General features: G+C 41.5%; 1 protein-coding gene across 4 annotated transcripts in view; it reads right to left on the reverse strand.

Annotated features, from left to right (window-relative positions):
* Positions 1-15,632, reverse strand: part of LOC139416563 (calsyntenin 1) — a 68,369-nt gene that overhangs the window by 3,965 nt on the left and 48,772 nt on the right. For all 4 annotated transcript variants that reach the window (XM_071165329.1, XM_071165332.1, XM_071165330.1 and 1 more), the window contains 7 exons: positions 15,314-15,471; positions 14,524-14,672; positions 13,592-13,845; positions 9,879-10,049; positions 9,522-9,667; positions 9,095-9,230; positions 2,268-2,452 (listed from right to left, as the gene is read on the reverse strand). In XM_071165329.1, the coding sequence (XP_071021430.1) occupies positions 2,268-2,452; positions 9,095-9,230; positions 9,522-9,667; positions 9,879-10,049; positions 13,592-13,845; positions 14,524-14,672; positions 15,314-15,471 (1,199 nt within the window). The remainder of the gene's footprint in view (positions 1-2,267; positions 2,453-9,094; positions 9,231-9,521; positions 9,668-9,878; positions 10,050-13,591; positions 13,846-14,523; positions 14,673-15,313; positions 15,472-15,632) is intronic.

Genomic DNA, 15,632 nt, shown 5'->3' on the forward strand with positions numbered 1-15,632 from the left:
TAAAAATACTACTTATATCATTTTTTGGGGTATCTGTACTTTACTATTTATATTTTTTACCTCTTTTACTTCACTACATTCTAAAAGAAAATGATGTACTTTTTACTCCATACATTTTCCCTGACACCCTAAAGTACTAGTTATAATTTGAATGCTTAGCATTACAGGAAAAAGGTCCAATTCACACACTTATTAAGAGAACGTCCCTGGTCATCCCTACTGCCTCCGATCTGGTGGACTCACTAAACATAAATGCTTCCTTTGTAAATTATGTCTGAGTGTTGGAGTTGCCCCTAGCTGTCAAAAAAAGTAATAAAAAAAGGAAAGTGTGCCATCTGGTTTGCTAAATATAAGGAATTTGATGAGTACTTTTTCCACCACTGAAATTAAATACATTTAAAATCTGATACTTTTAGTATTTTACTCAAGTAGTATTTTACTGGGTGACTCATTTTTACTCAAGTCATTTTATATTAAGGTATCTTTACTTTCACTCAAGTATGACAATTTTGTACTTTTTCCACCTCTGGCTGTTGAATACACCCATTGTTTTTGCTAAAGGGATAGTTCAGCATTTTTACATATTAATTTAATAATTCTTTCCAAACCTTGAAAGCAGTCTACAGACATGGAAACAAATATATACATATGTAAAAAATAACAAAACTATCCCTTTAAAAGGGGCAATCTGCAGTTGCTATACCAATTTTGGACATATAAATGTTTTTGTTTTTTTCAAGAATCAATGAGTAACTTATGAGCTTAGTTGAACTGTCACACCCAATCAGAACCCAAAATATATGCTTGTTTTACTCCGATCTTTGTAACCATTGTACATTTAAACACTGTATAGCCTCAAAACATATACCAAACAAAAATAAATGCACATGCATTTTTTTTACTGCGTTACAGTTCATGTAAGGAAATCATTCAATTTAAATATATTCATTAGGCCCTAATCTATGGATTTCACATGATTGGAAATACAGATATGCATCTGTTGGTCACAAGTACCTTTAAAAAAACAAGGTAGGGGCTTGGGTCAGAAAACCAGTCAGTATCTGGTGTGACCACCATTTGCCTCAAGCAGCGTGACACATCTCCTCCGCATAGAGTTGATCAGGCTGTTGATTGTGGTCTGTGGAATGTTGTCCCACTCCTCTTCAATGGCTGTGCAAAGTTGATATATATTGGCGGGAACTCGAACATGCTGTCGTGCACATTGATCAAGAGCATCCCAAACACGCTCAATGGGTGACATGTCAATGGGTGACAGGATCTTGTCACGGTATCTCTGTGCATGCAAATTGCCATAAATATAATGCAATTGTGTTCGTTGTCCGTGGCTTATGCCTGCCCATACAATAACCCCACCGCCACCAAGGGGCACTCTGTTCACAACGTCAGCAAACTGTTCGCCCACACGACGCCATACACGTGGTCTGCGGTTGTGAGACCGGTTGGACGTACTGCCAAGTTCTCTAAAACAACATTGGAGGTGCTTTTTGGTAGAGAAATTAACATTAAATTCTCTGGCAACAGCTCTGGTGGACATTAATGCAGTCAGCATGCCAATTGCACTCTCCCTCAAAACTTGAGACATTTGTGGCATTGTGTTGTGTGACAAAACTGCACATTTTGCAGCACAAGGTGCACCTGTGTAATGATCATGCCGTTTAGTCAGCTTCTTGATATGCCACACCTTTTAGGTGGATGGATTATCTTGGCAAAGGAGAAATGCTCATTAACAGGGATGTAAACAAATATGTGCCAAAAATTTGAGAGAAATAAGCTTTTTGTGCGTATAGAACATGTGATTTTTATTTTTTTTACTTTACATGTTGCTTCTATATTTTTGTTCAGTGTAGTTAAAATGATACGTTTGAGACCATGTATTGTCAGTCCTTGCATCCATTGCTCTGTCTATGCATTTGAGAGTGGTTACATTTCCATCCGGAGACAGGGTGCCCACTTTGTTATTGTTTCAACTGAGGATTTGCTATTTCAGTGCAAGGCTTTGACCAGAAGGAAACCTTTTTGGAGCATTACAGTGTGCCCGTGTGGTCTATTTGTTTTTGAATGATCGGTTGCTCCATCTCTGTTGTGCTCAGTTGGTAGAGCATTGTGCATGCAACGTCAGGATCGTGGGTTCGATTCCAGCACACAACTGCATGTTGCTTTGGATAAAAAACGCACACAATACTATATAATTTTTTGTACTACTATTGGATAAAAAGGTGTCTGCTAAATTATTTATATGATATTACCTCCATGGGGTTGACTGTGATGGTGAGGGCCGAGTCATCCCAGTCCATCTCATTCTCCTTGCCGCCCTCTGTGTCCCTCATGGTGCGCTGGTGGGCTGACCGGATCCGGAACACGCCCAGGATGATCATGAACACCAGGAAGCTGACACACACCACAATGACGATGGTGGCGGCGCTGGGGACCACTGGGGACAACACACACAGAGTGTGTATTAGGACAAATGTACGCATGCAAGCTCACACACACACACACACACGCACGTATGCACGCACACACACAAACTATATTCACTTCTAGGGCTGGGTAAGACTTAAACTCCTACTCTAGTCTCCTTTTCAGCTCATTTATCACCTGATTTTAAAAAAAAAAGGTACAGTTGAGGTTTTAAAATCAAATTTGATACCCCACCTTTTTAGCCTGTCCTTTAATCAATTACTTTACTGTTATTTAGCTCTGTCTTTTAATCAATGTCTTTGTATTGTTGTTGTTTGTTTTATGTTCCCATATTTATCCATTTTATTCTTCCTGCTTGTTTTAGCTCTCCCTCTTTTACTGTGAAGAGTGTTGTGAATTTGTGAATTTAAATTCACTTTAAATAAGCAGGCTGTATCACAACCGGCCATGATTGGGAGTCCCATAGGGCGGCGCACAATTGGCCCAGCGTCGTCCGGGTTAGGGTTTGGCCAGGGTAGGCCGTCGTTGTAAATAAGAATTTGTTCTTAACTGACTTGCCAAGTTAAATGAAGGTGAAATAAATATTGATTTGATTTATGGTGCATGGATAGAAGAGTTGGCGAGAGTTGTTGGGTTTAATGGGATGGTTGTTTTTGGAAAGTTCAATTTTTCCCCCACACGTTCCACAGGTCACATTTCATTTGCTTACTAAAACTGCATCAGACTACACTGAACAAAAATATAAAACGCAACATGCAACAATTTTACCGAGTTACAGTTCATATAAGGAAATAAATCAGTGAAATCAATTTATTAGGCCCTAATCTATGGATTTCACATGACTGGTCAGGGGCGCATCCATAGGCCCACCCATTGGGGGAGCCAGGCCCATCCAATCAGAATGACTTATTCTCAACATTAAAAAAATATATATTAGAAATACTCCTCAGGTTCATTAGCTGTCCGGATGGCTGGTCTCAGGCGATCCCGCAGGTGGAGGTCCTGGGCTGGTGTGGTTACATGTAGTCTGCGGTCGTGAAGCCGGTTGGACGTACTGCCAAATTCTCTAAAAAGACGTTGTTGGCGGCTTTTGCTAGAGAAATTAACCTTCAATTCTCTGGCCACAGCTCTGGTGGACATTTCTGCAGTCAGCATGCCAACTACACGCTCCTTCAAAACTTTAGATATCTGTGGCATTCTGTCGTGTGACAAAACTGCACATTTTAGAGTGGCCTATTATAGCCCCCAGCACAAGGTGCAATGTGTAATGTGTAATGATCATGCTGTTTAATCAGTTTCTTGATATGCCACAGCTGTCAGGTTGATGTATTATTTTAGCAAAGAAATGCTCACTAAAAGGGATGTAAACAAATTTGTGCACAAAATTGAGAAATAAGCTTTTTGTGCATATGTAACATTTCTGGGATCTTTTATTTCAGCTCGTGTAAAGTGTTGGTCTCATGTTTCATGTTGCGTTTATATTTTTGTTCAGTATAGGTGTAATCTGTTTTAGGAACATGTACCCCAATTATTTCACCTTCTTTATTACTTTACCAAACATACAGTTGATGTCGGACTTTTACATACACTTACGTTGGAGTCATTAAAACTCATTTTTCAACCACTCCACAAATTTCTCGTTAACAAACTATAGTTTTGGCAAGTCGGTTAGGACATCTACTTTGTGCATGACACAAGTCATTTTTCCAACAATTGTTTACAGACAGATGATTTAACTTATAAATCACTATCACAATTGCAGTGGTCAGAAGTTTACATACACTAAGTTGACAGTGCCTTTAAACAGCTTGGAAAAATCCAGAAAACGATGTCATGGCTTTAGAAGCTTCTGATAAGGCTAATTGACATCATTTGAGTCAATTGGCAGTGTACCTGTGGATGTATTTCAAGGCCTACCTTCAAACTTTGCTTGACATCATGGTTAAATCAAAAGAAATCAGCCAAGACCTCAGAAAAAGATTTGTAGACCACAAGTCTGGTTCATCCTTGGGAGTAATGTCCAAACTCCTGAAGGTACCACATTCATCTGTACAAACAATAGTACGCAGGTATAAACACCATGGGACCACGCAGCTGTCATACATACTGCTCAGAAAGGAGATGCGTTCTGTCTCAGAGATTAATGTACTTTGGTGCGAAAAGTGCAAATCAATCCCAGAATAATAGCAAGATGCTGGAGGAAACAGGTACAAAAGTATCTATATCCACAGTAAAACGAGTCCTCTATCGACATAACCTGAAAGGCCGCTCAGCAAGGAAGAAACCACTGCTCCAAAACCGCCATAAAAAAGCCAGACTACGGTTTGCAACTGCACATGGGGACAAAGATCATACTTTTTGGAGAAATGTCCTCTGGTCTGACGAAACAAAAATAGAACTGTTTGGCTATAATGACCATCATTATGTTTGGAGGAAAAAGGGGGATGCTTGCAAGCCGAAGAACACCATCCCAACCGGTAAGTATGGGGGTGGCAGCATCATGTTGTGGGGGTGCTTTGCTGCAGGAGGAACTGGTGCACTTCACAAAATAGAAAATGATGTGGATATATTGAAGCAACATCTCAAGACATCAGTCAGGAAGTTAAAGCTTGGTCGCAAATGGGTCTTCGAAATGGACAATGACCCCAAGCATACTTCCAAAGTTGTGGCAAAATGGATTAAGGACAACAAAACCAAGGTATTGGAGTGGCCATCACAAAGCACTGACCTCAATCCTATAGAAAATTTGTGGGCGGAACTGAAAAAGCATGTGCGAGCAAGGAGGCCTACAAACCTGACTCAGTTACACCAGCTCTGTCAGGAGGAATCGGCCAATATTCACCCAACTTATTGTGGGAAGCTTGTGGAACGCTACCCAAAACGTTTGGCCAAAGTTAAACAATTTAAAGGCAATGCTACCAAACACTAAATGAGTGTATGTAAACTTCTGACCCACTGGGAATGGGCATCACCGCTATTAGCTTCACGACTGACATTTGGACCAGCGATGTAAACCCCATGAGCATTAGGAGTCTGACAGCAGTGGGTCGACAAGGATTTCGTACTGAGGAAAGCCGTATTGCATGCTCAAAAATGTGCTAGTTCTCATACTGCTGCTGCCATTTCAATGGCATTTTTGAAACATGAACACTCCTAGCTCCATTTGAACTGACTCTAGAAATAAGCTCAACTGCGTCTGTAGCAGACGGGATACCCGGTCATGGCATTGAAACGCCTGCTCAACAAAAATGCTTGGAAAAGTACTCTACTAGTCTGTGAACAAGCGATTCGGTAGCATTCTCTCTGAGCCTCTTTACTGTGTCGCCACCAGGCTAGATGCTAGGTACAAGATCCGCTACTTCGATGCAGACAAGTGACAGTGCCCACCGAGGAAGAAAGGCCACGGACAGACAGCGCTGAAACTTCACTGCTGCGTATGATGAAATCCTGGTTGAGAATGAAACGACTGAACAAATGAACAACGAAACAGCACAGCAAGTAAGTGAAATAGGTTTTGAATATGTTTTACTGGTAATGGGGATATACGTAAATGCCAACAAAATAACTTTTTGGTCAGTGTGTGTTTCAACTATTTAACTGTACTAGAACGCTTAAAAAAGCTGCAACATTTTTTTAAATCGGTATTGTTTTTTTTGGCAAAGAAAATATCAGATATAGGTATCAGCCAAAAATGTCATATCCGTGCATCCCTAATTCTGAGCATATGCAATTGTGACTTCCACATAAAATTACTTCTTCACTTATTTTAGGTTTAAGGAAGTGTGTATGTCACATTCCTTATCATATAGCTATGAAAGTAATGTATCCACCTGCTCGAGACAAAATCAGCGATTGCTATGCCATGAAGAAGTCGAGCTGGATAAATGTTTTTCTAAGGACCGCCCCTTTGAGGTAACATTGCATTGAAGAAATATAAATCAGTGTAATGATGCAGCCGACCACCAGAGGGAGGCAAATGCAAGTTTATTCAACAGAGGACCTTTACATGGTCTTAGGAAGGTCTGGATGGCTGACTTATAAAACGGTGGAAAATCAATAAAATAAGTCATGTAAACATGCATATATTTTTTTTAAGTAATTCTATTGCCCGATTTCAGGGACTGTCAGCTTGAGAAGATGTATGTAGTATTTTACTAAACTCAGTTTCCACTTTGACCAAGATGGACATTCTTCAAGTTGTGTGGTAACCTTGATGGGTGGATTTTGATACAATGCCTGCCATTTTGCCAACCCAAATGGTGTCTATATGTGGGGGTATGTGACACAGCCATGTTTCCACCTGGTACAACTGGAAAAGTAACAGTGATTCCCTCAAGTCCATCTCTATGACAATTCAACCAGTCTCCCAGCGTCGGTTACAAGAGTAGCAGCAACTAAATCAGGCTTCCCTGCCCCCCTTTTTCTGTGCCTCGGTCTCTTTCACCAAGTATATCAATTGTATTATAAAATATGAGGACCCCCTCATCAACTGGACATGAGCTCAGATATTTAGTGTGTAGTTTAACTGTTTTTATGCAGTTGTTGATGTTTGTACACTACAATTCAACTCAGCATCTTGGTATTCTGTTTCTGCTAAATGTAATGTACCATTATGTTTATGCCTGTATTCATGTATTTTATATTGTAAAATAAAGAGATTTTCTGATAGAAAAACTGTATGGGGATTTCATCATTGTTAGGTTGAAAGAAGAAAAGGATCTACACATTGTAAAGAATCAAAAGCCACTTTTACACACACACACACACACACACACACACACACTTTTGGTATTTTGTTGCGCTGTCACATTGTGTGATCATAATGGAGGACCGTTGGACCTGGATCCATTTACTAAGTGTCACAGAGTAGGAGTGCTGATCTACAATCAGTTTTGCCTTTTAAGATCATCATGAATCTGATTATTACAGACATCCTAGATCAGCACTCCAACTTTGAGATGCTTGATAAATAAATGGCCCTGGTGTAATCTAACAGTCTTGATGGGGTTTTAGTAGGGTGTTACGATACATTGAAGCCAGGTTGTGCGACTACTCTTCCTGACTTTAGCAGTTACGTCAGACTACAACTGGCTAATAACAATGTATATCTCCTCTTAGATTTTGAGTGTCCTCTGCCAACCTTCTCTACTCTTATCTGGCCATGAGTACACAAGTATGTACTAGCCCGGTCATGTAGGCTACATGGTTTATTAAGCACTCTCAGCACTGGAGATTACAACCCTCAAAAAAATACAACATAAATAAAGGTTGTGCTCAGATTCCTGGCCGTCCAGATGTCGCGGAAGGACCGACGGCACTCAAATGTAATCCCCAAACTAAAAACCAGGCAACCGATAAATATTTAATGTGCCCTACTTTTGGTTAATTGACGTAAAACTATGGGGAAAGCTCGCCCCGGTCTGACCAAGAGGGATTTATTTATTTATTCCAGAGCAAAACATTTAACAGATTAGCTGTTTGATTATGAGGTTAGGATTAACTTTAACAAGAGATGAGTCAAATAATCTACAGCAAGTATTGTGGGAGGAAATGGGGGATCTGGAATTGTCCAATCTAAGATAGGTGTATCATAGAAATAAATAGACAAGAGTTTTAGTGTTTCTGGTATTATAAATCTATGGATTACTATTAATTCCAAAGCAGTGGAGGCCATTTCGGGTTGCCACAAAACCGCATTCACCACATACAGGGAAAAGGGAGGTTTGGGGTAATTAAATAAATACAAAATAAATCTATATTTATTTGAATTCAAGCTGTGTATACCTCAGTGTGGACTGAGACAGACTGTTGGCACAGCACACCCAATTTTGCAGTTTTGATTAAATAGAAGGCTTGTGTAGTGCTTATGATACATATTGGTAGCTAGCCCAAAGAGGCTAATTATGCTAAAGCTAATGCCTAACAAAGTTGATTTACTGTTTAACGGATGCCCCGCCTCACATTAAATATTTTTTTTGTTTTACATTTTTTTTATGATTTATTTGATTCATGTGAATCGATTATTTTAATCTATTTTTGACAAAAGTCAACTCACTTCTCCATTGCAAAGACTGGGATACTGTTAAATCACGGTGAATTGAATCATGTGAATCAAACGTTTCGTTTGCGAATCACAAAAAGTAATTTTAGGAAAAAATTTTAAGAAAACGTGTGCGCTTGCTTCAGCTGTCTAAAAATATTTGTATGGTAGTGGGAGATGTGTTAAATGTCAAATTAAAGCTGAATAGTTGCCGAAGCAGTTCATTATAGTAAGAATAGGTCTGATTACTTAGACTGCTATACATTTCAGTTAACCCATTAATTATAAAAAATAGCAGAACCATGCCTCAGAAATTAACTGTGCCTAAAACTCAGCCGGGACAGGCTTTCAATGGTGGTATCCTACTCCTGACACTGACACCAATTTAGTTAAGGGGGTACACCCTGACCAGGGCTCTGTGGTCCCTGTGACTGTCATTCCAGAACCATTATACCAAAAGGCAAACATGTTGTACTAAGGTTGTTCACTATTTTTTTTTACTAGTGGTTCAAATTTTTACTTAAATCTTTTCATGTATACCATTCATTATTCACACGCTCACCTCACTTGCACAGACAGGCTAATGAGTCGGGTTAGCATTAGTGGTTTTACCTGAAGCCTGGTGAGCGTTGACCAGGTTGTGTCCGGACAGGTCCACAGAGGCGTGGTGCACTGGGTTGATGAAATTGGGCTGCACCATGGCATTATTAGCATGGTCCATGGGGTTGGCTGTGTGGATCACACTGACCTGGGGGTAGGTGCATGCACAAAAAAAAAAAGCGAGAGAGAAAACGTCCAGAGTTACAGACAGACCACAGAATCAAAGTGTTACTGAAGCTTTTCCATTGTTTTTTTATTTTTAAACATTGTTACATATTCTTGTTCACTTCACCAATTGTTGTTCATAATTGTTTATGACATAAAAGGGTTAATATCCCTAACACAGTGACTAGGGATTATTTTACATCAGTCTCTATACTGAAGAAGTGACAGCAGTTGCTATATGGGTGAGGTATAAACAGTAAACGCTCAGTCATACCTCGACCTTGAAGTCGTTGCTGATGTATCGGCCGTTGAGTTCGGAGCAGAACAGCTTGAACTTCCTGTCAAAGAGAGCCTCTGTGTGCCAGTTCTTGTAGCGAATCAGGTGCAGGACCTGCTCATAGTTGGCCATGGTGTTGACGCCTGGGACATGGAGAGGAGGCTTGTCAAGTACAGATTTAGTTAGGGAAAATGTAGCTAAAGGCAGGTCCGGCACTCATTGTTAGCACATAGCAGACAGGAGGGTTGATGAAGGATATGTTTTTTATGCATTATGGGGGAAAAAGTCTAGCCTAGTCTAGTCTACCATAGCCAAACAGCCTAGTCTAGCTTAGCCTAGCCACCCTAGACCAACCTGTCAGGACGAGACCCAGGTTGGAGGAGGTCATCTCCAGGCCGCGCTGCTGGACCTGGGCCTGGTCCACCTCCAAGGTCTCATGCTCTCCGTCCAGCTCATCGCCCAGCGCCGTCACCTCACATGTGTCCAGGTTGTGCATGATCTCCTCCGACACTACCGTCTCTTGAACTGAGAAAAGAGGGGGGAAGAAGATAGATTTTTTTTTTAAATCTGTATGTTTGCTGTGGAAATGTATGTACAGTGGGGCAAAAAAGTATTTAGTCAGCCACCAATTGTGCAAGTTCTCCCACTTAAAAAGAAGAGAGAGGCGTGTATTTTTCATCATAGGTACACTTCAACTATGACAGACAAAATGAGGAAAAAAAAATCCAGAAAATCACAGTGTAGGATTTTTAATGAATTTATTTGCAAATTATGGTGGAAAATAAGTATTTGGTCAATAACAAAAGTTTCTCTTTACTTTGTTTGTTTACTTTGTTGTCTTCACAAGGTTTTCACACACTGTTGCTGGTATTTTGGCCCATTCCTCCATGCAGATCTCCTCTAGAGCAGTGATGTTTTGGGGCTGTTGCTGGGCAACACGCACTTTCAACTCCCTCCAAAGATTTTCTATGGGGTTGAGATCTGGAGACTGGCTAGGCCACTCCAGGACCTTGAAATGCTTCTTACGAAGCCACTCCTTCGTTGCCCGGGCGGTGTGTTTGGGATCATTGTCATGCTGAAAGACCCAGCCACGTTTAATCTTCAATGCCCTTGCTGATGGAAGGAGGTTTTCACTCAAAATCTCACGATACATGGCCCCATTCATTCGTTCCTTTACACGGATCAGTAGTTCTGGTCCCTTTGCAGAAAAACAGCCCCAAAACATGATGTTTCCACCCCCATGCTTCACAGTAGGTATGGTGTTCTTTGGATGCAACTCAGCATTCTTTCTCCTCCAAACACGACGAGTTGAGTTTTTACCAAAAAGTTATATTTTGGTTTCATCTGACCATATGACATTCTCCCAATCTTCTTCTGGATCATCCAAATGCTCTCTAGCAAACTTCAGACGGGCCTGAACATGTATTGGCTTAAGCAGGGGGACACGTCTGGCACTGCAGGATTTGAGTCCCTGGCGGCGTAGTGTGTTACTGATGGTAGGCTTTAATACTTTGGTCCCTGCTCTCTGCAGGTCATTCACTACGTCCCCCCGTGTGGTTCTGGGATTTTTGCTGACCGCTCTTGTGATCATTTTGACCCCACGGGGTGAGATCTTGCGTGGGGCCCCAGATCGAGGGAGATTATCAGTGGTCTTGAGTGTCTTCCATTTCCTAATAATTGCTCCCACAGTTGATTTCTTCAAACCAAGCTGCTTACCTATTGCAGATTCAGTCTTCCCAGCCTGGTGCAGGTCTACAATTTTGTTTCTGGTGTCCTTTGACAGCTCTTTGGTCTTGGCCATAGTGGAGTTTGGAGTGTGACTGTTTGAGGTTGTGGACAGGTGTCTTTTATACTGATAACAAGTTCAAACAGGTGCCATTAATACAGGTAACGAGTGGAGGACAGAGGAGCCTCTTAAAGAAGAAGTTACAGGTCTGTGAGAGCCAGAAATCTTGCTTGTTTGTAGGTGACCAAACACTTATTTTCCACCATAATTTGCAAATAAATTCATTAAAAATCCTACAATGTGATTTTCTGGATTTTTTTTCTCATTTTGTCTGTCATAGTTGAAGTGTACCTATGATGAAAATTACAGGCCTCTCCCATCTTTTTAAGTGGGAGAACTTGCACAATTGGTGGCTGACTAAATACTTTTTTGCCCCACTGTATGTGGTAACATTTTCCATGCCAATAAAGCCCTTTGAATTTTGAGAGAATATTGTCGCTGTTAAAATGTGAGCTTCTTAACAGAGCTATTGGGGCTTGTCCCCCAGAATTAGATTAAGCCTTGTCCTAGACTAAACATACTTTCAATGGACATTCTCCACTGACGATGCTGGTTCCGCTTTATTTTACAGGTGGTATTTACTAAGAAACTATGTGGTAACAATGGATAATAGTAATTTCAAAGAAACCACCTGCTTAATATCAGGAAAATAAAAAGGTAACTATGGAGCTTTTCAGTCCAGGACAAGGCTTAATCTGTGTCTGGGAAACCAGCCCATGATGTCATGTACATTGTTTATCAACCAGAGGTAATGAGAACAGCAGAGCTGGTAGGTAACAGCGGTAGTAGACCTCTAAGCCCTGTTTTCCCATATGGCTTGTTTTACACAAGGGCACTTTGTCTCTCTCAATCTCTAGATCGCTCACCCTCCCTTTATTGCATTCTCTTTCTCCCCTTTCCACATCTCTCTCGCTCTCCCTCTTCTGTTTCTATTTTTTCTCTCTTCTCCCTAGCACTCCCTGCCTTGTTCTTTATCGGACCAAATAGATGAACAGATGTCGTGGCTGGTCAAATAACCCCTCCCATAAAGCTTGCGTAGTAAACAACCCCTCCCTCCTCCTCCCCCCTTCCACAGCTCCCTCCTCCTCCCTCCCACAGCTTGCCACTGGTGGCCTAATCCTCTGTGTGTTATCTACTTGTTTCCACTGGGATATATACCAGGGTCTGGCCAATATCAACCCAATTCAATTCAGCCAGTACAATTAATCCCCGTGCATTGGGGTCTCCTCCAGATTTGCCCTTAGGGACACAAGGGCATCTAAAATGAGCATCCATGTCTGCCTGAACCAATATTTCCGATTGAAAGCAATTGGGATCTGCCCAGTCTCTGCAATTGTAGGGAAGAAGAACCACTGAGTTCAAATGAAATGCCCTGAACCATGATCTTGGCTGTGGTATTGTCTGTGAATGACTGGTGTGTTGTTCGGGGAAGTTTTCCCATATGGCTTGTTTTTCCACAAGGGCACTTTGTCTCTGTCAATCTCTAGATCGCTCCCCCTCCCTTTCTTTCATTCTCTTTCTCCTCTTTCCACATCTCTCTCGGCCTCCCTCCTTTTTATTTAATCCATTTTAGAATACGGCTGTAATGTAAAAAATTGTGAAAAATGTCAAGATTTGAATACTTTCCGAAGGCACTGTATCTACAGCCAACCTCTGATCTGTAGACCGCCAAAGGTCCCTGGGATGATACCAACAGGTCCCTGAGATGGTTGGCTGACTGACAGTTTGTCAGTTCTCAAGAGCTGGTTTGAATCTAAGGGGATACTTCAAAGAAGAGGGACCATAGCTTGCTGGTTGAAAAACCTTAAAGGTTTAGAAACATTTCTTAACTGTAAGGTGGTACACGATCTACAGTAAGGAGGTACAATCTACAGAGTGCTTTTTTTTGGTTTGTTTTGGCTCCCCCAAGTTATTACATTTTTTCACATTTTAGTTTTGGGTATAAAAAAATATATATATATTAAAAAAAAAATAGCAAAAAATGTCCTTAATTGAGGAAATCTGTTCCCAACTAAGTATTCACACAAATAAAATAAAAAGATGTGATCGTGTCTCAATGTATTCGAGGTATGAAATTATTGTATTTCAAAAAAACTATTTTTGGGCTTACAGTAGTTGTGGTCAATTTACAGTGTACAAATGATCAATATTTTACGTCCCCGACCAACCATTCACTCCAACAAAAATAAGCCCCCGGCTGAATCTAGTTGCCTACCCCAGATCTAGATTAAGGTGGACCTATTTAAAGTATGGAGGTATGTAGGGTGGTACGTCTTAGTACCTGTGGGGTCATCCTCTGCCCCCTCTGCCCCCTCTGTGGCCTCTGGCTCGGTTTCAGCCTCAACCTCGCGGGTGATGGTGCTGACGATGCGCAGCTCGGGGAACAGAGTCACGCCCTCAGGGCTCTCAAACTCTGCAGCGCCGCGGGCAAAGTGGTCGATGCCACTCAGGCTGATCTTGGGCTCCTCGGGCTGCAGCACCATCACGTATCCCGCCGCTTCCGGTATCAAGATGCACGTCTCCTCATTGAAGCACCTAGCAAGCCAATGGTTTCAGATCCATTTCAGTTGATATTTCCATTTCAGTCTAATATAAGCAGTACATTAGCCATGCAATATGCGAGAAAAATATCCTCTGTCTTTCTAAGTGCATGCAAATAGGGCAGGGGACCATTTGATTGTCTATACTGTGAAACTTTAAAACAGTTTGCAGTTCACTTGAAGCAGTATTTCATTATTTTGACCTCTATCTTACCATTTTACCTTTCATGTTGAATTCACTTTGGAAAAGGCTCTACCCTCCATTATTAAAAAAAAAAAAAAAAATTCCCTTAGAATAAATAACCTTTTGAATCTTTATTTGAGTGTAAAGCAGCACCTTTTAAACATGTCAGTGATTTACCATTTAAATATCATCATCTTTCACTAACACAAAATGTATAATATCATAAAGCATATACAATAAAATATACATTCTAAAGCCTGGCTAAAGAGCCAAACTCAGTAGTTGCTATTTTATTGTACCAAGTGGTCTGGCGCACAGACAATGTATTTTATCATTCAGGGCTGGTTTCCCGGACACATATCAAGCCCTGTCCTGGACTAAAAAGCATGCTTAATGGAGAATCTCTATACATTTTTTAGTCCCGGGCTAGGCTTAATCTGTGTCTGAGAAACTGGCCCAAAGTGTTTATTGATGGCACGGGACACTCACTTGACGGTGGTGGAGACGCGGAGGTGTCGGATGCCGGGGGTGGGGAACTGGCGTGAGTTCAGGTAGGAGATATGCTGCATGACCTTGTCGAAAGCCTCAATGTCATCGCCTTCCACGGTCAGCGACGACTGATTGGGGTTGAATGCCACCTGAGAGAGAAAAGGTGATGGTGGCAGAGTGAGACCCAACTGTTGATTTTCCATGTTAGTCATTTAGCAGGCGCTCTTATCCAGAGCAACTTCAGTTTAGTAGGGGAAAAAAGCCACATATCAAAGTCATTGCTAGAAGACTGAAGTCCCTCTTAGGGCTGTACTCATGTTCAATGTACTCTCTTTCAACCCTTAGTCCCATATCTTCAAGCAAGTTGTATTGTTTTAAATGTGACTGTATTAGAGGTACACCAAATCCACTGGATTTTGTAGCCCAGTTAAAGGGATTTGTTTCCCTGGAAGTTTACCAATGCTAACGTTTCAGCATTTGTGGCAGAAATCCCATTCAAGTCATGGGAACGATATTAGCATTTTTCACGCATCATGTCCAAATCATCCAAAGTATCAAAAATAGATTGTGAAGCTCACCAAACAGTTCCAGCCACTGCCAGGGAAACTAAAGGCACGGATTGCTGTCATACCTTGTACATAGACTGCTTACATGGTATGTGTAATGTGTAAAAAAAAAAAAATGGTGAACTATCCCTTTAAGGTTAGGAAAGCTGATCCTAGAGCTGTACATAGGGGAAACTTCACCCCAGAGCCCCTCCAGCCCCCCAGGCTATAGCTAGACCTCTCACCTTGACGGCTGAGGCCACCTCCTCAGGCAGCTGCACATCCAGTCCCTCCTTGCAGGTATACAGGCAGTCGATCACCTTCTTGTTCTCCAGCTTTCCCGATCGGATCATCAGGCCGGCCAGATTCCCCCGGAAAAACTGGGACATGCGAGCATTGCCGCCTGGACCCAGCAAAGGGCAGAGGAGAAAACACAAACACAGTCAGCCAGGCGTATAAATCTGCAGACTGACCTTTTCTGGGCCAGTGGTTTGAAGCATGCCATCTGAATGTGCAGCAAAGGCTGCGTGACTGGCGCTCTCATGCAAGTTAGTATGTGTGCCC

This window comes from Oncorhynchus clarkii, chromosome 9 (genome assembly GCF_045791955.1).
Source record: "Oncorhynchus clarkii lewisi isolate Uvic-CL-2024 chromosome 9, UVic_Ocla_1.0, whole genome shotgun sequence".
NCBI classification, from domain to species: Eukaryota; Metazoa; Chordata; class Actinopteri; order Salmoniformes; family Salmonidae; genus Oncorhynchus; species Oncorhynchus clarkii.